General features: G+C 40.2%; 1 protein-coding gene across 3 annotated transcripts in view; it reads left to right on the forward strand.

The window, feature by feature from the left end:
* LOC122564877 (disabled homolog 2-interacting protein-like) overlaps positions 1–15,080 on the forward strand; it is a 699,362-nt gene that overhangs the window by 81,822 nt on the left and 602,460 nt on the right. For 2 of the 3 annotated variants that reach the window (XM_087998388.1, XM_043720268.2), the window contains exon 2: positions 11,510–11,631. In XM_087998388.1, coding sequence (XP_087854514.1) covers positions 11,510–11,631 — 122 coding nt within the window. Of the gene's footprint in view, positions 1–8,608; positions 8,627–11,509; positions 11,632–15,080 lie in introns of those variants that run through there. The other variant, XM_043720270.2, reaches the window with a different exon arrangement.

The following is a 15,080-nucleotide window of genomic DNA, read 5'->3' on the forward strand; positions in this document are numbered from 1 at the left end:
CAAAAAAGACAACACACTCTGGCTCTCCTTAAAGTATGGCAACATTGATGCAAAGAAACAGAAGGAGCTAGTTAAAATGGTGACATCCTAGATCACCAAGTTACACCACACGTCTGGTCCAAACACCTCATTGATGAGATGGAATAGCGGTAGACAAGCGGGCGGGGAAGGGGGGGGGGGGGGGGGGGGAGTGGGTTAAAGAAGCAAATCCTGCAGTCCAAGTCTCAATATCTCATGACAAATATGGCCAAAGATCTGCAGATCGAGAATCAGTTTGTTGAGTTATATGAAGGACCACAGCAGAAACTCACTCATCCTGAAATCAAGGGATAGCAATGAATGACATTAGCAGAATTTGCTTTGCTATACAATTCCACTGGTATATTTTGGAAAGCAGAATGAGGAAAAATAGCCAAAGTTGGCTTAGTGCATTTGAGGTTTATTAAGCATGCAGAAAAAGGGAACAACTGATGTTTGATCAATACTGTTTTTTTTTCCCTATAGTCTCCTCACCCTCTCAGATCTTATTATAAAAATATAAACTTATTCTTGTGCTTAAAAATATTCAGTGACTCTCTTCCTCAAGCTGGAATCAAAATTCCAAAGACCGGCAGCTCAACTTTCCTGGCTATTGGGTCGCAGTCATATAGCATGGAAGCAGAGCCTTCGGTCCAACCAGTTTAGGCCGACCATGTTCCCAAATTAAACTAGTCTCACCTGCCGACGCATGGCCCATATCCCTCCAAACCTTTCCTGTTTATGAATGTATCCAAATGTCTTTTAAATGTTGTAACTGTATCTGCATCCACAACATTTTTCTGGCCATTCATTCAACAGCGAATCATTCTCAATGGAAGGAAGTTGCCCCTTGTGTCCTTTTTAAACCTTTCTCCTCTCACCTTCGAAATATGCCCCCTAGTTTTGAACTCCCCCACGGTAGGGAAAAAGCCCTTGTCATTCAACTTATCTATGCCAATCATGATTTTAAAAATCTCTATAAGGTTACCTATCAACCTCCTATGCTCCAGTGAAAAATGACCAAACCTTTTCAACCTAATTTTATATCTCAAAGCCTCCATTGCCAGCAACATCCTAGTAAACCTTTTCTGAACCCTGTTCAGTTTAACAATATCCTTCCTACAACAGGGTGACTAGAATTGCACACAGAATTCAAGAGGAGGCATTTGGATACAGAAGGCTGGGGTGTGCGGGGGAAAAGGAAGATGCTTGGGCAACTTGGGTCTTCACTCAAGTTATGATTCATGATTCACCCAATCTACCGCCATACAAAAAGCACTTCTGTTTATAGTTTATGTTGGCGCAATGTAAGTTACTGATTATAAGCTTTTGCTGGATTGGTATAGAGCACAACTGTAGCTGCTGTCCAAGCGGGCAACCCTAGTCAGTTGGATTCTTTTTCAGCTTCACCTACTTGCTTAATATGTGCATGAAGCTTTGACAATCCTGTCTTTTGACAGGCAGGTTGGTAATGTATGCAGAGGCAAGATAAATGCAACCTGGATTACTGATGGCCTTTTCTTTATGGTTGATGAATGCAGAACCTCTGTGATTGAGAATGCACTGTAAGTTCTACGTGGACGTTACTTTCTTGTGACAAAGCAGACTGGCTGAAAGTGCATCTCTTTGTAGAGAAATGCTAGATGCCTTTCTGATAGGAGAAAATTGAAGTGAAATGAGCATGGAGTGGGTTACACAGTAGCAAAATCTGCTAGTTGTAGTGATTTGAGTGCCCCCTGTCCTCCGCAGGGGCTCAGGTTTCTTACTCTTTTGTTTGTAAACAAGTGGGGTCCTAGATAATCTTTATGTGCATCTGTGCTCTGAGATTCCCCTTCTCCCCTCTTCTCCCCCCCCCCCCCCCCCGCTAAGATTTCAAGGATCAATTCTAAAGCACTCTGTTGCCATTAACAGAATTCCCCTAACTGAGAGACAAGGGCATTTCAACACAAGTCTGGTACCAATTATGCAACTTGACCAATGTGCACGTGGGACTGTGGAATTGAGAAGATGAACAATGCTGGGTATAGAACGCTGAGTTATACTGTTAGTGTGGCTACTGTGTGATTAATTCTGCTTACATATTGGGAAATGGTGCAAGGTATCTTGGAGACCTTTAAGATTGCACCACTGGTTCCAGCAAGATCTCATGATCTCCAGACAGGCCACCTTTAACAGTGTCCTTGTTACTCAGTGCTGACTGTGGTCCCAACCATTTCTCTGTATGTAGCAAGGACGTCAACTAAGAAATGATTCGAAGAAGAACAGATATCTGTAGATTAACACCAGCTGTACCACTGACCCAGAAAGCACCCATTATTTTCTTGACATCCTTGATCAGACTCTTTTGGATAGTATCGTACAAAACCAGATTGCAGTGTCAGAGTGATATCATCTGCATAAAGCCATCTAAAATATTAATTGCTGTTAGTTGATAATCAAACAAGGAGAGTTAGATGTCCTTGTTTTTTTTCTAAAGTTCCAAAGGACATTTTGGAACATTTACCTAAATAAATTAGTTTCACAGAAGTACATAGAACATAGAAGAATACAGCGCAGTACAGGCCCTTTGGCTCTCGATGTTGTGCCGATCCAAGCCCACCTAACCTACACTAGCCCACTATCCTCCATATGCCTATCCAATGCCCGCTTAAATGCCCATAAAGAGGGAGAGTCCACCACTGCTACTGGCAGGGCATTCCATGAACTCATGACTCGCTGAGTAAAGAATCTACCCCTAACATCTGTCCTATACGTACCACCCCTTAATTTAAAGCTATGCCCCCTCGTAATAGCTGATTCCATACGTGGAAAAAGGTTCTCATGGTCAACCCTATCTAAACCCCTAATCATCTTGTACACCTCTATCAAGTCACTCCTAAACCTTCTTTTCTCCAATGAAAACAGCCCCAAGTGCCTCAGCCTTTCCTCATACGATCTTCCTACCATACCAGGCAACATCCTGGTAAACCTCCTCTGCACCCGTTCCAGTGCCTCCACATCCTTCCTATAGTATGGCGACCAAAACTGCACACAATACTCCAGATGCGACCGCACCAGAGTCTTATACAACTGCAACATGATCTCAGGACTCCGGAACTCAATTCCTCTACCAATAAAAGCCAGTACGCCATATGCCTTCTTCACCGCACTATTTACCTGGGTGGCAACTTTCAGAGATCTGTGTACATGGACACCAAGATCCTTCTGCTCATCCACACTACCAAGTATCCGACCATTAGCCCAGTACCCCATCTTTTTGTTACTCTTACCAAAGTGAATCACCTCACACTTACCTACATTGAACTCCATTTGCCACTTTTCTGCCCAGTTCTGCAGCTTATCTATATCCTGCTGTAACCTGCCACATCCTTCCTCACTGTCAACAACTCCTCCGACTTTCGTATCATCCGCAAACTTGCTCACCCAACCTTCTAGCCCCTCCTCTAGGTCATTTATAAAAATGACAAACAGCAATGGTCCCAAAACAGATCCTTGCGGAACACCGCTAGTAACGGCACTCCAAGATGAACCTTTACCATCAACTACTACCCTCTGTCTTCTTCCAGCCAGCCAATTCCTAATCCAAACCTCCAACTCACCCTCAATGCCATACCTTTGTATTTTTTTGAAGTAGCCTACCATGGGGATCCTTATCAAACGCCTTACTAAAATCCATATACACCACATCTACCGCTTTCCCCTCGTCCACCTCCTTAGTTACCTTCTCAAAGAATTCAATAAGGTTTGTGAGGCACGACCTGTCCTTCACAAAACCATGCTGACTATCCTTGATCACATTATTCCTATCCAGGTGTTCATAAATCCTATCCCTTACAATTCTCTCTAAGACTTTGCCCACAACAGAAGTGAGACTCACCGGTCTATAGTTACTAGGGTTATCCCTACTCCCCTTCTTGAACAAGGGAACCACATTTGCTAACCTCCAGTCTACTGGCACTACTCCTGTAAACAATGAGGACATAAAAATCAAGGCCAATGGCTCTGCAATCTCCTCCCTTGCTTCCCAGAGAATCCTAGGATAAGTGCCATCAGGCCCAGGGGACTTGTCTATTTTCACCCTTTCCAGAATTTCCAACACAATGTCCTGTTCCTAAGTGAATACTGATGAAAAGTATTCATTCAGTGTCTCCCCAATCTCTTCAGCTTCCACATGCAACTTTCCACTACTATCCTTGACTGGACCTATTCCTAAACTAGCCCATTACAAACACCCTATTACTTTCACTCTTCTCTTGAATCATCCTCGCAATCCTTTCTTCTACGTTTCTAGGACTATTAGGAGGCCTGTAAAAAACTTCTAACAGGGTGACCTCACCTTTCCTATTCCTAACCTCAGCCCAAACTACCTCAGATGGCGAGTCTTCATCCATCGTCCTTTCCACCGCTGTAATACGATCTTTGACAAGCAATGCCACACCTCCCCCTCTTTTACCCCCACCTCTGACCCTACTAAAACATTTAAACCCCGGAACCTGCAACAGCCAATCCTGTCCATGTTCTACCCATGTCTCCGTAATAGCCACAACATTGAAGTCCCAGGTACCAACCCATGTTGCAAGTTCACGTACCTTATTTCGTATACTTCTTGCATTGAAGTATACACACTTCAAGCCACTTTCCTGTTTACAGGCAAAGTCCTTTGAAATTGATGCCATGTTCCTAACCTCCCTACACTCCAGGTCCTGCACCCTAAAGCTACAGTCTGGCTTCCCATGCCCCTGCAGAGTTAGTTTAAATCCCCCCCCGCCAGAGCACTAGCAAACCTCCCGCCAAGGATACTGGTGCCCCTCAGGTTCAGGTGTAGACCATCCTGTTTATAGAGGTCCCACCTTCCCCAGAAAGAACCCCAGTTATCCAAATACCGGAATCCCTCCCTCCTGCACCATCCCTGTTTAACTGTTTTCTCTCCCTATTCCTCGACTCTCTATCACGTGGCACGGGTAACAAACCAGAGACAACAACTCTGTTCGTTCTAACTCTGAGCTTCCAACCTAGCTCCCTGAAAGCCTGCCTAACATCCTCAGCCCTCCTCCTACCTATGTCATTGGTGCCAATGTGGACCACGACTTCGGGCTGCTCCCTCTCCCCCTTAAGGACCCGGAAAACACGATCAGAGACATCACGTACCCTTGCACCTGGGAGGCAACATACCAAACGTGAGTCTCTCTTGCCCCCACAAAACCGCCTATTTGTGCCCCGAACTATCGAGTCTCCAATTACTATTGCTCTGCTCTTCTCCATCCTTCCCTTCTGAGCAACGGGGACAGGCTCCGTGCCAGAGGCCTGAGCCCCATTACTTACCCCCCCCCCCCCCACAAGTATCCAAAACGGTATACTTGTTCTTGAGGGGAGTGGCCGCAGGGGGTCCCTGCACTGGCTGCTTCCTCCCAGTCCCCCTCACTGTCACCCATCTGTCTGCAATCTTTGGAGTTACTACTTCCCTAAAGCTCCGATCTATGACCCCCTCTGCCTCCCGAATGATCCTATGTTCATCCAACTCCAGCTCCAGTTCCCTAACACGGTCTTGGAGGAGCTGGAGATGGGTGCACTTCCTGCAAGTGTAATCAGCAGGGACGTCCATGGCATCCCTCACCTCAAACATGTTACAAGAGGAACATTGCACTCCCTTCACTGCCATCCCTCTGAAAGTAACCTTTTTTTAAAAAAACAAAAATTGGGTCTAAAGAATAGAACAAGCAAAATGCAGCACTTACCTACTTACCACAACGGGTCTTATTATTAGGTTAGAGGAGGTGGGAGGCACCTCTGTAGTGCCTCGGGTTCTTCTCCTGCGCGCTTTTATAGGGAAAAAACCTACCCGGCTGCCCCTCTGGTCTTCGTTACTTCCCCCTGCTGCTTCCACTCTTTCTGTGAAGAGAAAAAAAAAACACCGCTGCCCACTACCAGTAAGTAATTTTAAAACAAACTGTCTCACCTTAGCTGTAGCCTTCCGGGTTCCTTTACACTCTGCTGCTGCTCACACTCAGAATGACCGTTGGCGTCGAAGGTTGAGTATTTATACTCACTGCTTTCTTTCCCGGCTGCCCCTCTAGTCTTCGTCACTTCCCCCTGCTGCTCCCGCTCTTTCTGTGAAGAGAGAAAAAAAACACCGCTGCCCGCTACCGGTAAGTAATTTTAAAACAAACTGTCTCACCTTAGCTGTAGCCTAGCGGGTTCCTTTACACTCTGCTGCTGCTCGCACTCAGAAGTAGAAGAGTGATTGTAGAAACAATATTTATTCTGCAGCATTCCTGATGGGCAGAGTAAGTACGTTATGGCAATTTTGTTTCCTTTTGACATTGGAACAGAAGATTCAAAAGTTAGTTCAGGAGAATCTGGATTTCCACTTGGAAGGTAGAGCAGTTTCTCCAAGCAGGAGAATATGCCACCTTGGTCGTGTTGATCCAGTGGTTTTGATCTGTCATCTTAGGGAAGCAGTATTATATGAATCCTGCACTGGTCATTGGGATGTCTGGTCCTGATTGCATTGTGACATTGAAGCAAAGCAATAGCAAAAGGGTGACTTAAAATTCAGACTTTTTATATATCATTTTTCAAGCAATGTTTCGTTCTGGGATCAGGCTTGTCTGATCAGCTGGGATTATATTTAATAAAACTTCAGTGATTTGAACATGCAGTCAATTGCGCTGTTACAGAAAAAGAAGTCATTGTCATATTAATATTTATTTTTAAATCCAACTAACAATATTTTAGTGTTTCATTGACACCTGGACAACTGTCAGTTCTAATGTGTGTAATTACGTGGATAATCATTTTATAAATGATGAAAATGTTTTTATTTATTTAGGATATGATATCGTAAATTGCAGGTTTTGAATCTGTGGCTATATTCCCGAAATATAATGAGGTACTTTGATTAACATTCCCTCCGTATTATGTGATATGGATTTGCCTCTGCTCTGAGAACACTATTTAAGTATGAATATTTGCATCACCATAGCCCTTCTCCCTTTATGTAGGGAATGGATAGTGTTAAATTAAAGATCAGGATTAGTAGATGATTCCATTCTTCCCTTTGTACAAAATAAGCATAGCTGATGACTTTTGATTGTTCTGATAAATGAACAAATTGACAATTATGGTCAGCTGTTGTTGTCTTGTGTTGAACGCAATCTTTACAGAGTAACAGGAAATGGAAGATCCCGAATCAGCTAACATGGCTGATTGGGGTCAAGCTAGGATTTGTTTTACACTTGACATATTATTGTAATTGATAGGATGATTAGTCTTTGCAGCTGCCAAGGATTTAACAGTTAGAATTCTGTCTGTCATTAGATTCTAGGTTATTGAGAAAGGTTTCGTCAGAATGAGTACTGGTTTTATGGTCTGTGAAATGAATTTAAGCACTTGATATTACCATTTGAATATTTTATTATCAGAAGTGACTGAAAAAAATTACATCTTATCTTTGAGACTTTAATTATTTATCAAACTAAAGATAGTCTCTCCTCAATGTACAGGTGGCCAACTTTGTGTATGAAAATACTCTACCACAAAGCCAAAATTCACTGTGAATTGCTCCTTAAATCTTCCATGTTAGATTTTCTGGCTGAATTGTCTTTTCTCCAATTAATCTGCTTTGCTAATTGCAAGAATAGTTTAATGGTAGCAATTGTGCCAACTCTCTAATACCTTCAGTCATTCAGGGACAATGAATGTCAGCAGACTACTTAACTTTGATCATAATCTTTTCCTCTCTTCCTTTTGGGATGGTGAAGTGAATTAAATGTTTTGCCAAATGTTCTGGTTAAGGCCAGCATACTCTATGTTGATGAACAGTTGCGATAAAGATGAATAATATACTATTTTCTTTTGGGATTTGGATTTTAAAATAGAAGTGAAATAGATGTGAAGTTTCATTTCTGTGAAGGGAGTTATTTTTTAAAGAGGCCAGAAGTTATTTGAAAAAAACACCATTTCTAAGAAGACACATGATTTGAAGTGTCCAGCAGGATACCTGCGGTGCTAATTGATAAAAAATACAACCTTGTAAATACTTCATGCCCTACAGAAAAGCAGGCCAGGGGTCATGAGTTTAGTGCAGAAGAACACATTTAATCTAGTTTTTAACATCTCCAAGCTGTGAAGATTTATGTTTTCAGTTTCAAGCTGTCTGAACTGACGGGTTTCAGCCATCAGAATGGAAAACGAATCCAGGTCGTCTGAGCTGGAAAGAATGCTTCAGGCCAAAACTATAAAGTGTTGGCTAAGTAAGAAATTTTAAATAAGGTGGGAGCAAACCTTCACAGGGATTGAGTATTGAAAAGGATATTGCTCGGATAAAGGTGAAAACTTTGATTTTAGATCATCTTGAATTTTTAAAATATTTCTTATTAGATTTTTTTCCTTGGTGAGTAAAATTGCTTTTTGTTGAAGAACAATGGTTGCCTTATGTGATTGTGTTCAGTGGCTAGCCATGTAGTAGGTAACTTCAAAAATTAAACTTGTGATCCATCAATCCAGGTTTCACCTCTGCGACCTGACATCCAGTATTACCATCAGCTAGTAAAACTGGAGAACTGTCAAGGTCTTTGTGAATCAATGGCATGGCAAATGGCATATTGTGGTAAGCATCTAAGAGTTTTGAGGGTTCAATGCCAGTTATTTTAATTCTCTACTGTATGTGATTGTACTGTATATGAACATGCTGTAGGAAATGTTCCAAAAGATCAGGACTCAGTTTAAAAATTTATGATAATGATAACAATGGTTTAATTTTTTTTGTATATTTGTACCAACTAATGCTGATGTCAAAGGATTTCAATTATAGGTATTGCAAGGCAATTTAATGTAACAATCAAGAGAAAATCATCAGTCATTAACTTTGTATCTGCATAGCGTAAATTTATTTCCAGAAGTGCTACAATTATGCCATTTTAAAAGGCATTTGGATGGGTATATTAGTAGAAAGGGTTTAGAAAGATATGAGCTAAGCGCTGGCAAATGGGACTAGATTAATTTAAGATATCTGGTTGCCTTGGGCGAGTTGGACCGAAGGGTCTGTTTCCTGCTGTGCATCTCTATGACAATGTTTTTAAGTGTGGAAACACAAATCTCTCAATATCATGAATAAAGAAGGCAAAATAAAGGTGATTATAATTCTGTACTATTCAAAGATATTAATTTTACTATAAATAATGCCAGTTGGTGCACATATGTAGGTTTCAGCAGCATCTTGTAAAAGTTACACAAACCAATTTTTAACTAATGCTAGAATTATTGTCAATTTTATTCTATTTTGCATTTTCTTTCCAACTTTAATTTTTATTTTGAAGTAATTTAGAGTGTTCTTCCTCACAAATTCTGTCTTCCTTTAACATCCTCATTATTTGAGGATTTCTGTGCCACAGTACCACTCTGGCAAGACCTCAGGAACTACCTCACTCAGTATGCATGTTGGACCTGCAATGTTGGTGCTCTCTGCACTACCAATTGAGCTAACTAGCTTCTGCCTTCTTGAGAATTACTTTAATGTTGATTGTGCATCTCACTAGAATAGGAGCCCACAATAAAATTTGGAAGTTTTATTGTGAAAATGATATCAAGTTTGTGATAATACTACTGACTATAAAGAACAATGTAAGAATACTAGGCTGTGGAATCTAATACACTTATTGCCTGATACTATTGCAAAAATACTTTATAAAAATAAGTTTAGATTAGATTAGATTACTTACAGTGTGGAAACAGGCCCTTCGGCCCAACAAGTCCACACCGACCCGCCGAAGCATAACCCACCCATTCCCCTACATTTACCCCTTTACCTAACACTACGGGCAATTTAGCATGGCCAATTCACCTGACCTGCACATCTTTGGACTGTGGGAGGAAACCGGAGCACCTGGAGGAAACCCACGCAGACACTGGGAGAATGTGCAAACTCCACACAGTCAGTCGCCTGAGTCGGGAATTGAACCCAGGTCTCTGGCGCTACTGAATATGTTCCAAGGGAGTTTTAATCTTGTATCACCTGTCTAGGTATTAATTTTGCACATGTATTGAGTGAACTAGTTAGCTATCCCTGTTTTTGTGAAATATTTTGTAACGAGGTTAGACATGTAGGCAGCCCAATAAACATGAAGTGAGGATTCTTTGTTCCACTGGCGTCAAGTCATTACAAATATGAAGGTTAAACAAGGAAGATGCAGTATTTACATAGAATTGATCCTGTGGTTGAGGAAATTCTTTGTCTGATCCTTCACCTGTCTGTGGGAGGTCTGGTGAGAGGCAACAATTGCACTTGATAGGATTCTTGTCTGAAGGCGGTGGTTGTTGAGATCACTTTCATTTTATTTTTTGAATTAAGGAAAATCGATTGTTATCATATTACTGTTTGAGAGTTTGTAGTTTAAAATTTGGCTTTTTTTTTTACATAGCACTTTGCATTACAGTCAATGATATACTTGTAGATTGGGACATCCTGAAGTCATGAAAGTGCTATATAAATGCAAATTATTTATATAGTGTAAAATGAAGAACAATCCATGTTCCCTCACCAAGATCTAGTGAATAACTGAAACACAATGGTTTTGAACTGTCCAAAAGCTAAATACTACAGATGATGGAAACCTAAATAAAAACAGAAAATGCTCAAAATACACAATAAGTCTGTATTTCCATCATTTTGTGTTTATTGTATTTTGACTCCTAACCATTTTTATGTTTTTCCCTAAAAATACACTTGATGTGCACTTTGTGGAAGTACACTATGGAAAGTTGAAACTGTGTTTTTATTTTGGTTATTTTAACACAGGATGTGGCTCTCTGTGGCACTTTGTTTTATTTCTAACTCACATTTGCAATGCACATTTACTGTTCATGTCAAAATAACCTCTGCAGCATACCATTCAAGAAATTATACACAGGTTCCAACCCAATGAAGGGAGGGTACAGTTGGTTGTTGAACAACCTTCTTCCCGCTTCCTTGTTTTAAATTTCTGTTTTAGTGATTTTGAGGCCAAGGCTTGGAACATGGCTTCATGTCATCACAGTAATGATGATCAAAATTCCTTTGACTTCCAACACCTCTTCAATTAACAAAAGAAAATAAGTTATTGATGGAAATACTGCTATGCTGCATTCTCCTTTAAGCTTGTTTATTTTTAACTGCCCACAAATATCATCAGAAAGCCTAATTTTTCAATCTGTAGAAATGTAGCGTTTCTCTGTTTAAAGTCAAATTATCATTGAAATTTGATTTACCTTGTTTTCCTTTTGTTCTTTGTGATAACACCTGGTCATTGTCCTTTCACCTCTGCTTAGCTAGTAAATAGTGAGAGACAGCTGATGTGAATTAATGGAGGTGATACTGTACACTCTGAAATTTCTTCTAAACCTTATTATAGTTTTTACTGAAGTGAAAACCAATATAGACTTCATAATAAATAATTACTTTTTTTGTCAGGTCAATGTTCCTTCATAAAGATGAAAATTGCATTCTGTGTTTCAGATGTGAGAGGTCCACTCACACACAGGATATCATGTGGAAAATCACATCATGGACATGCAATATGGAACACCAAATTTTGTGTTGTCACGGATGGCCAGTTGCTATTGCTGGACAAAGAAGAGGTATGTGGAAAATTACTTATTTAAAAAAAAAAGATGATGTGATATTGTGAATGTAACAATATAATCCCTATAGTGTGGGAACAGGCCATTTGGCCCAACAAGTCCACACTGACCCTCTGAAGAGTGTCCCACCCAGACCAATTTCCTTACCCTATTACTTTACGTATCCCCTGACTAATGCACCTAACTTACACAACCCTGGACACTATGGGCAATTTAGCATAGGTACTTCACCTAATCTGCACCTTTGGACTGTGGGAGGAAAATGGAGCATCCAGAGGAAATCCACACAGACAGAGGGAGAATGTGCAAACTCCACACAGAGTTGCCCAAGGCTGCAATCGAACTGGGGCCTCTGGTGCTGTGAGGCAGCAGTGCTAATCACTGAACCACCATGCAGCCCCCTTTCTATCAACTTCGCTTTGGTCTTTTGGCCCTCTTATATGAAGACAGATGTTTTGGTGACAGCAGGAGTGCAACAAAGGTTTACCAGACAGATTCCTGGGATGGCAGGACTGATGTAGGGGGAGAGACTGGATTGGTTGGGATTATATTCACTAGAGTTTAGAAGAATGAGGGATGATCTCATAGAAAACTATAACATTCAAATAGGAATAGACATGGTGAATATAGAAAAGATATTCCTAATGACTAGGGAATCTAAGGATACAGGGTAGGCCATTTAGGACTGAGACGAGGAGAAACTTCTTCGTCCAAAGTGTGATCTGCCTGCGAAATTCTCTGCCGCAGAAAACGGTTGAAATGAAAACATTGACTATTTTCAAGAAGCGTTTAGATATAGTTTTTGGGACTATAGTGATCAAAGGGTACAGGGAAGTGGGGACAGGGTATTGAATTTGATGATCAGTCGTGATTATATTGAATGGCAGAGCATAGGGCTAAATGGCCTACTCTTCTTATTTTCTGTGTTTTTTAATATTCCTATTTTTTTTAAAAGACCACCCCTCTTATTTTCCTATACTTTTGATGTGGACTGAAATGGGAAAAGGATTTTTTTTAAAAGCAGAGGATTGTGGAAAGGAATACTGTACTTTTAAAAAATAATTTACAAAGTAATTTTAAATCATGTGTACATTGCTGCTTGTTAAAACAGCCATGGAGAATGTGTATATGTATGCATGTATGTACATCCATCTGTAGGACGTGTATAAAATGAGATTCAGCTGGCAACAAGTAGTTGGTTTGTTTTGTGGAGTCCTGACATGTTGTATCTGACCAAGACTGTCAGTCTAACAACAATGTGATCAGCTCCTGGGGAGCTGAAAGTCTTGTGGCATGAGTGATACTCGCAGAAGTCTTTGCACCTCTGAAAGGGTAGGTGGTCTTTTCTCTCCAGTAAAATAGCTAAAGTGTGAAGAAAGCCAGTTTATTATCAATCACCAACCTCTGTTAGCTGTGGTTTTAAACAGTAACTAAGAGACTTCGCAATTGGTATTCTAATCACCTGTGCTTCCTTCGAGAAGAGCACTTTGAAAAACAATTAGTCCTGGAAAGCAAAAGGATCATCTCAGTGAATCCTGTGGACTGGGGCCATTGAATTACTTTCTCAGTTTTACCTCTTCACCTATAGTTCATGTCTTTTTCTTGTGTGTGTGTGTATGTATGTATATATATATATATATATATATATATATATATATATAAAAGGAGGTTACAGTTTAACAAGTATAATTATGTGTCAACACTTCATGGTTGTTTACTGTAGATAGGTTCTATTTATCTTTACTAAAAAACTGGCCTTATTTTCTATTGGCCTTTGTCTATCTGACAGGATGATTGGGGACTTAGTATATTTTGAACTTCTTGACATTTGTGATGATTCTGGGAGTAGTGGGGCTTGGTTTTGAGTATGCTACCCCAGTGAGGTGAGTGCTTCAAATAGTAAACTGAGCATTCTGCAGGTCAGGGGTTTCCAGACACCATCGTTATTCTCAGCTGAATTAGTTGATCTTAGTGAGAACATGGGTTGGCTTGCACTGATTTTTTTGTCCTCAGGTCAAGGAGATAAATCATGCTTCCTGTAATCCTTCTTGAAAATTATATATATATTGATGTTGCAAGAGAATAAATTCTCAATGTTCTGAGTTTTGCTGCTATACTCAGACAAAATGCAAGACCTGTTTGACCTCTTTCGTATTATCACTTCCTATTCTAAGACTTGCTGCACGACTTGCTGCACATCTTGCACTTGCTTACTTGTTAAATAGCTGAATCTGACAGTGAGTAATGACTGTGAATGAAGGAGGACCACTGAAAAGCTGATTAGCAGAGTATTTGGATTTGAAAGTTGCAATTTGTCATGGATCTCAGACCTTAGAAGGGGTAGTTGAGCCCAGATCTCTGGAAAGCCTGCAAGCAAAGAGAGATCTCTCTCTCCTTCATTCTGAGTGGAACAGAGAGTATTTGTCTCTGGAAACAACGCTTAACTCGAGTGAACACCTAAGTTCAACTGATCAGCTATTAAATTGAGGGTCTGCTATTGCTCTGCAGTTGAAAACTTTTCATATAATTGTCAAAGGTCAAACAACTGTGTGGAGAAAGTCAATTAATTCTCTTCTTGGCTTGGACTCTTCATCTACAGAATTTGTTCCTTTTTTTGTCTATGCTTTCTACTTGTGATATTTTTGCAGAGCTGTCTGTCCTAATTATGAACTAATATGTACGTATTTGAGGGGATATAGTTTCAGTTTGCAAAGCAATGGTTAGTAATCTGTTTTGCTGCTTGTTAAAGGATAAAATTGGTAAAGCCCAGCGTGAGTTTCTTTTATCCTAGATAGCAGTCAAAGTGAGGCAATTTAACCGATTTGAGAATTCATTTATTCATTTATGCACGATGACAGCTTGTAGAATAGTGGAGTTTGATTACCCGTCCATTCCTTCCACTAGGGTCACAGTGTATTTCTGGCCAAACTCCCAGCTTCCATCCTGTATAAATTTGGCATCCAGACATTCCAAATCCCGACTCTCAGCAAGTCTAAGTAATTAATCACTCCTGTATTCACTAACCTTCACTGCCTCCTGGTTAAAAAACATTTTTTTTTATTTGAGAAGTTCTCCTGTTTGCAAACCCTTTCATGGCCTTTACCCTCTGTCTTTGCAACCTCCTCTGGTATTATGAATCTCTATCCTATACACATTCCATTGATTTTAGCTGTTTATATATCCCCTAATTGCTATGTTACTGGCTGTGACTTTCCCTGTCCTAAACATCTCTGCCTCTCTACTTATCTTTCCTCTTTTAAAATCCTCTTCTTCTTTTAAGTTTTCTTTAATCAAGTTTTTGTTCTTCTCCTCTGTTAGCCCTTCTATATGGTGTCAGATTTTATTTGATTTCTTTCTTGAGCAACACTTTGCGATGCTTTATTATGGTAAATATTTTTAATGAATGCATAGTTTAAATTAACATGTTGTTTGTTGTACATTTTAGA

Source organism: Chiloscyllium plagiosum, unplaced genomic scaffold (assembly GCF_037043375.1).
Source record: "Chiloscyllium plagiosum isolate Xiang-an unplaced genomic scaffold, Cpla_swu_hap1 HiC_scaffold_21, whole genome shotgun sequence".
NCBI lineage: Eukaryota > Metazoa > Chordata > Chondrichthyes > Orectolobiformes > Hemiscylliidae > Chiloscyllium > Chiloscyllium plagiosum.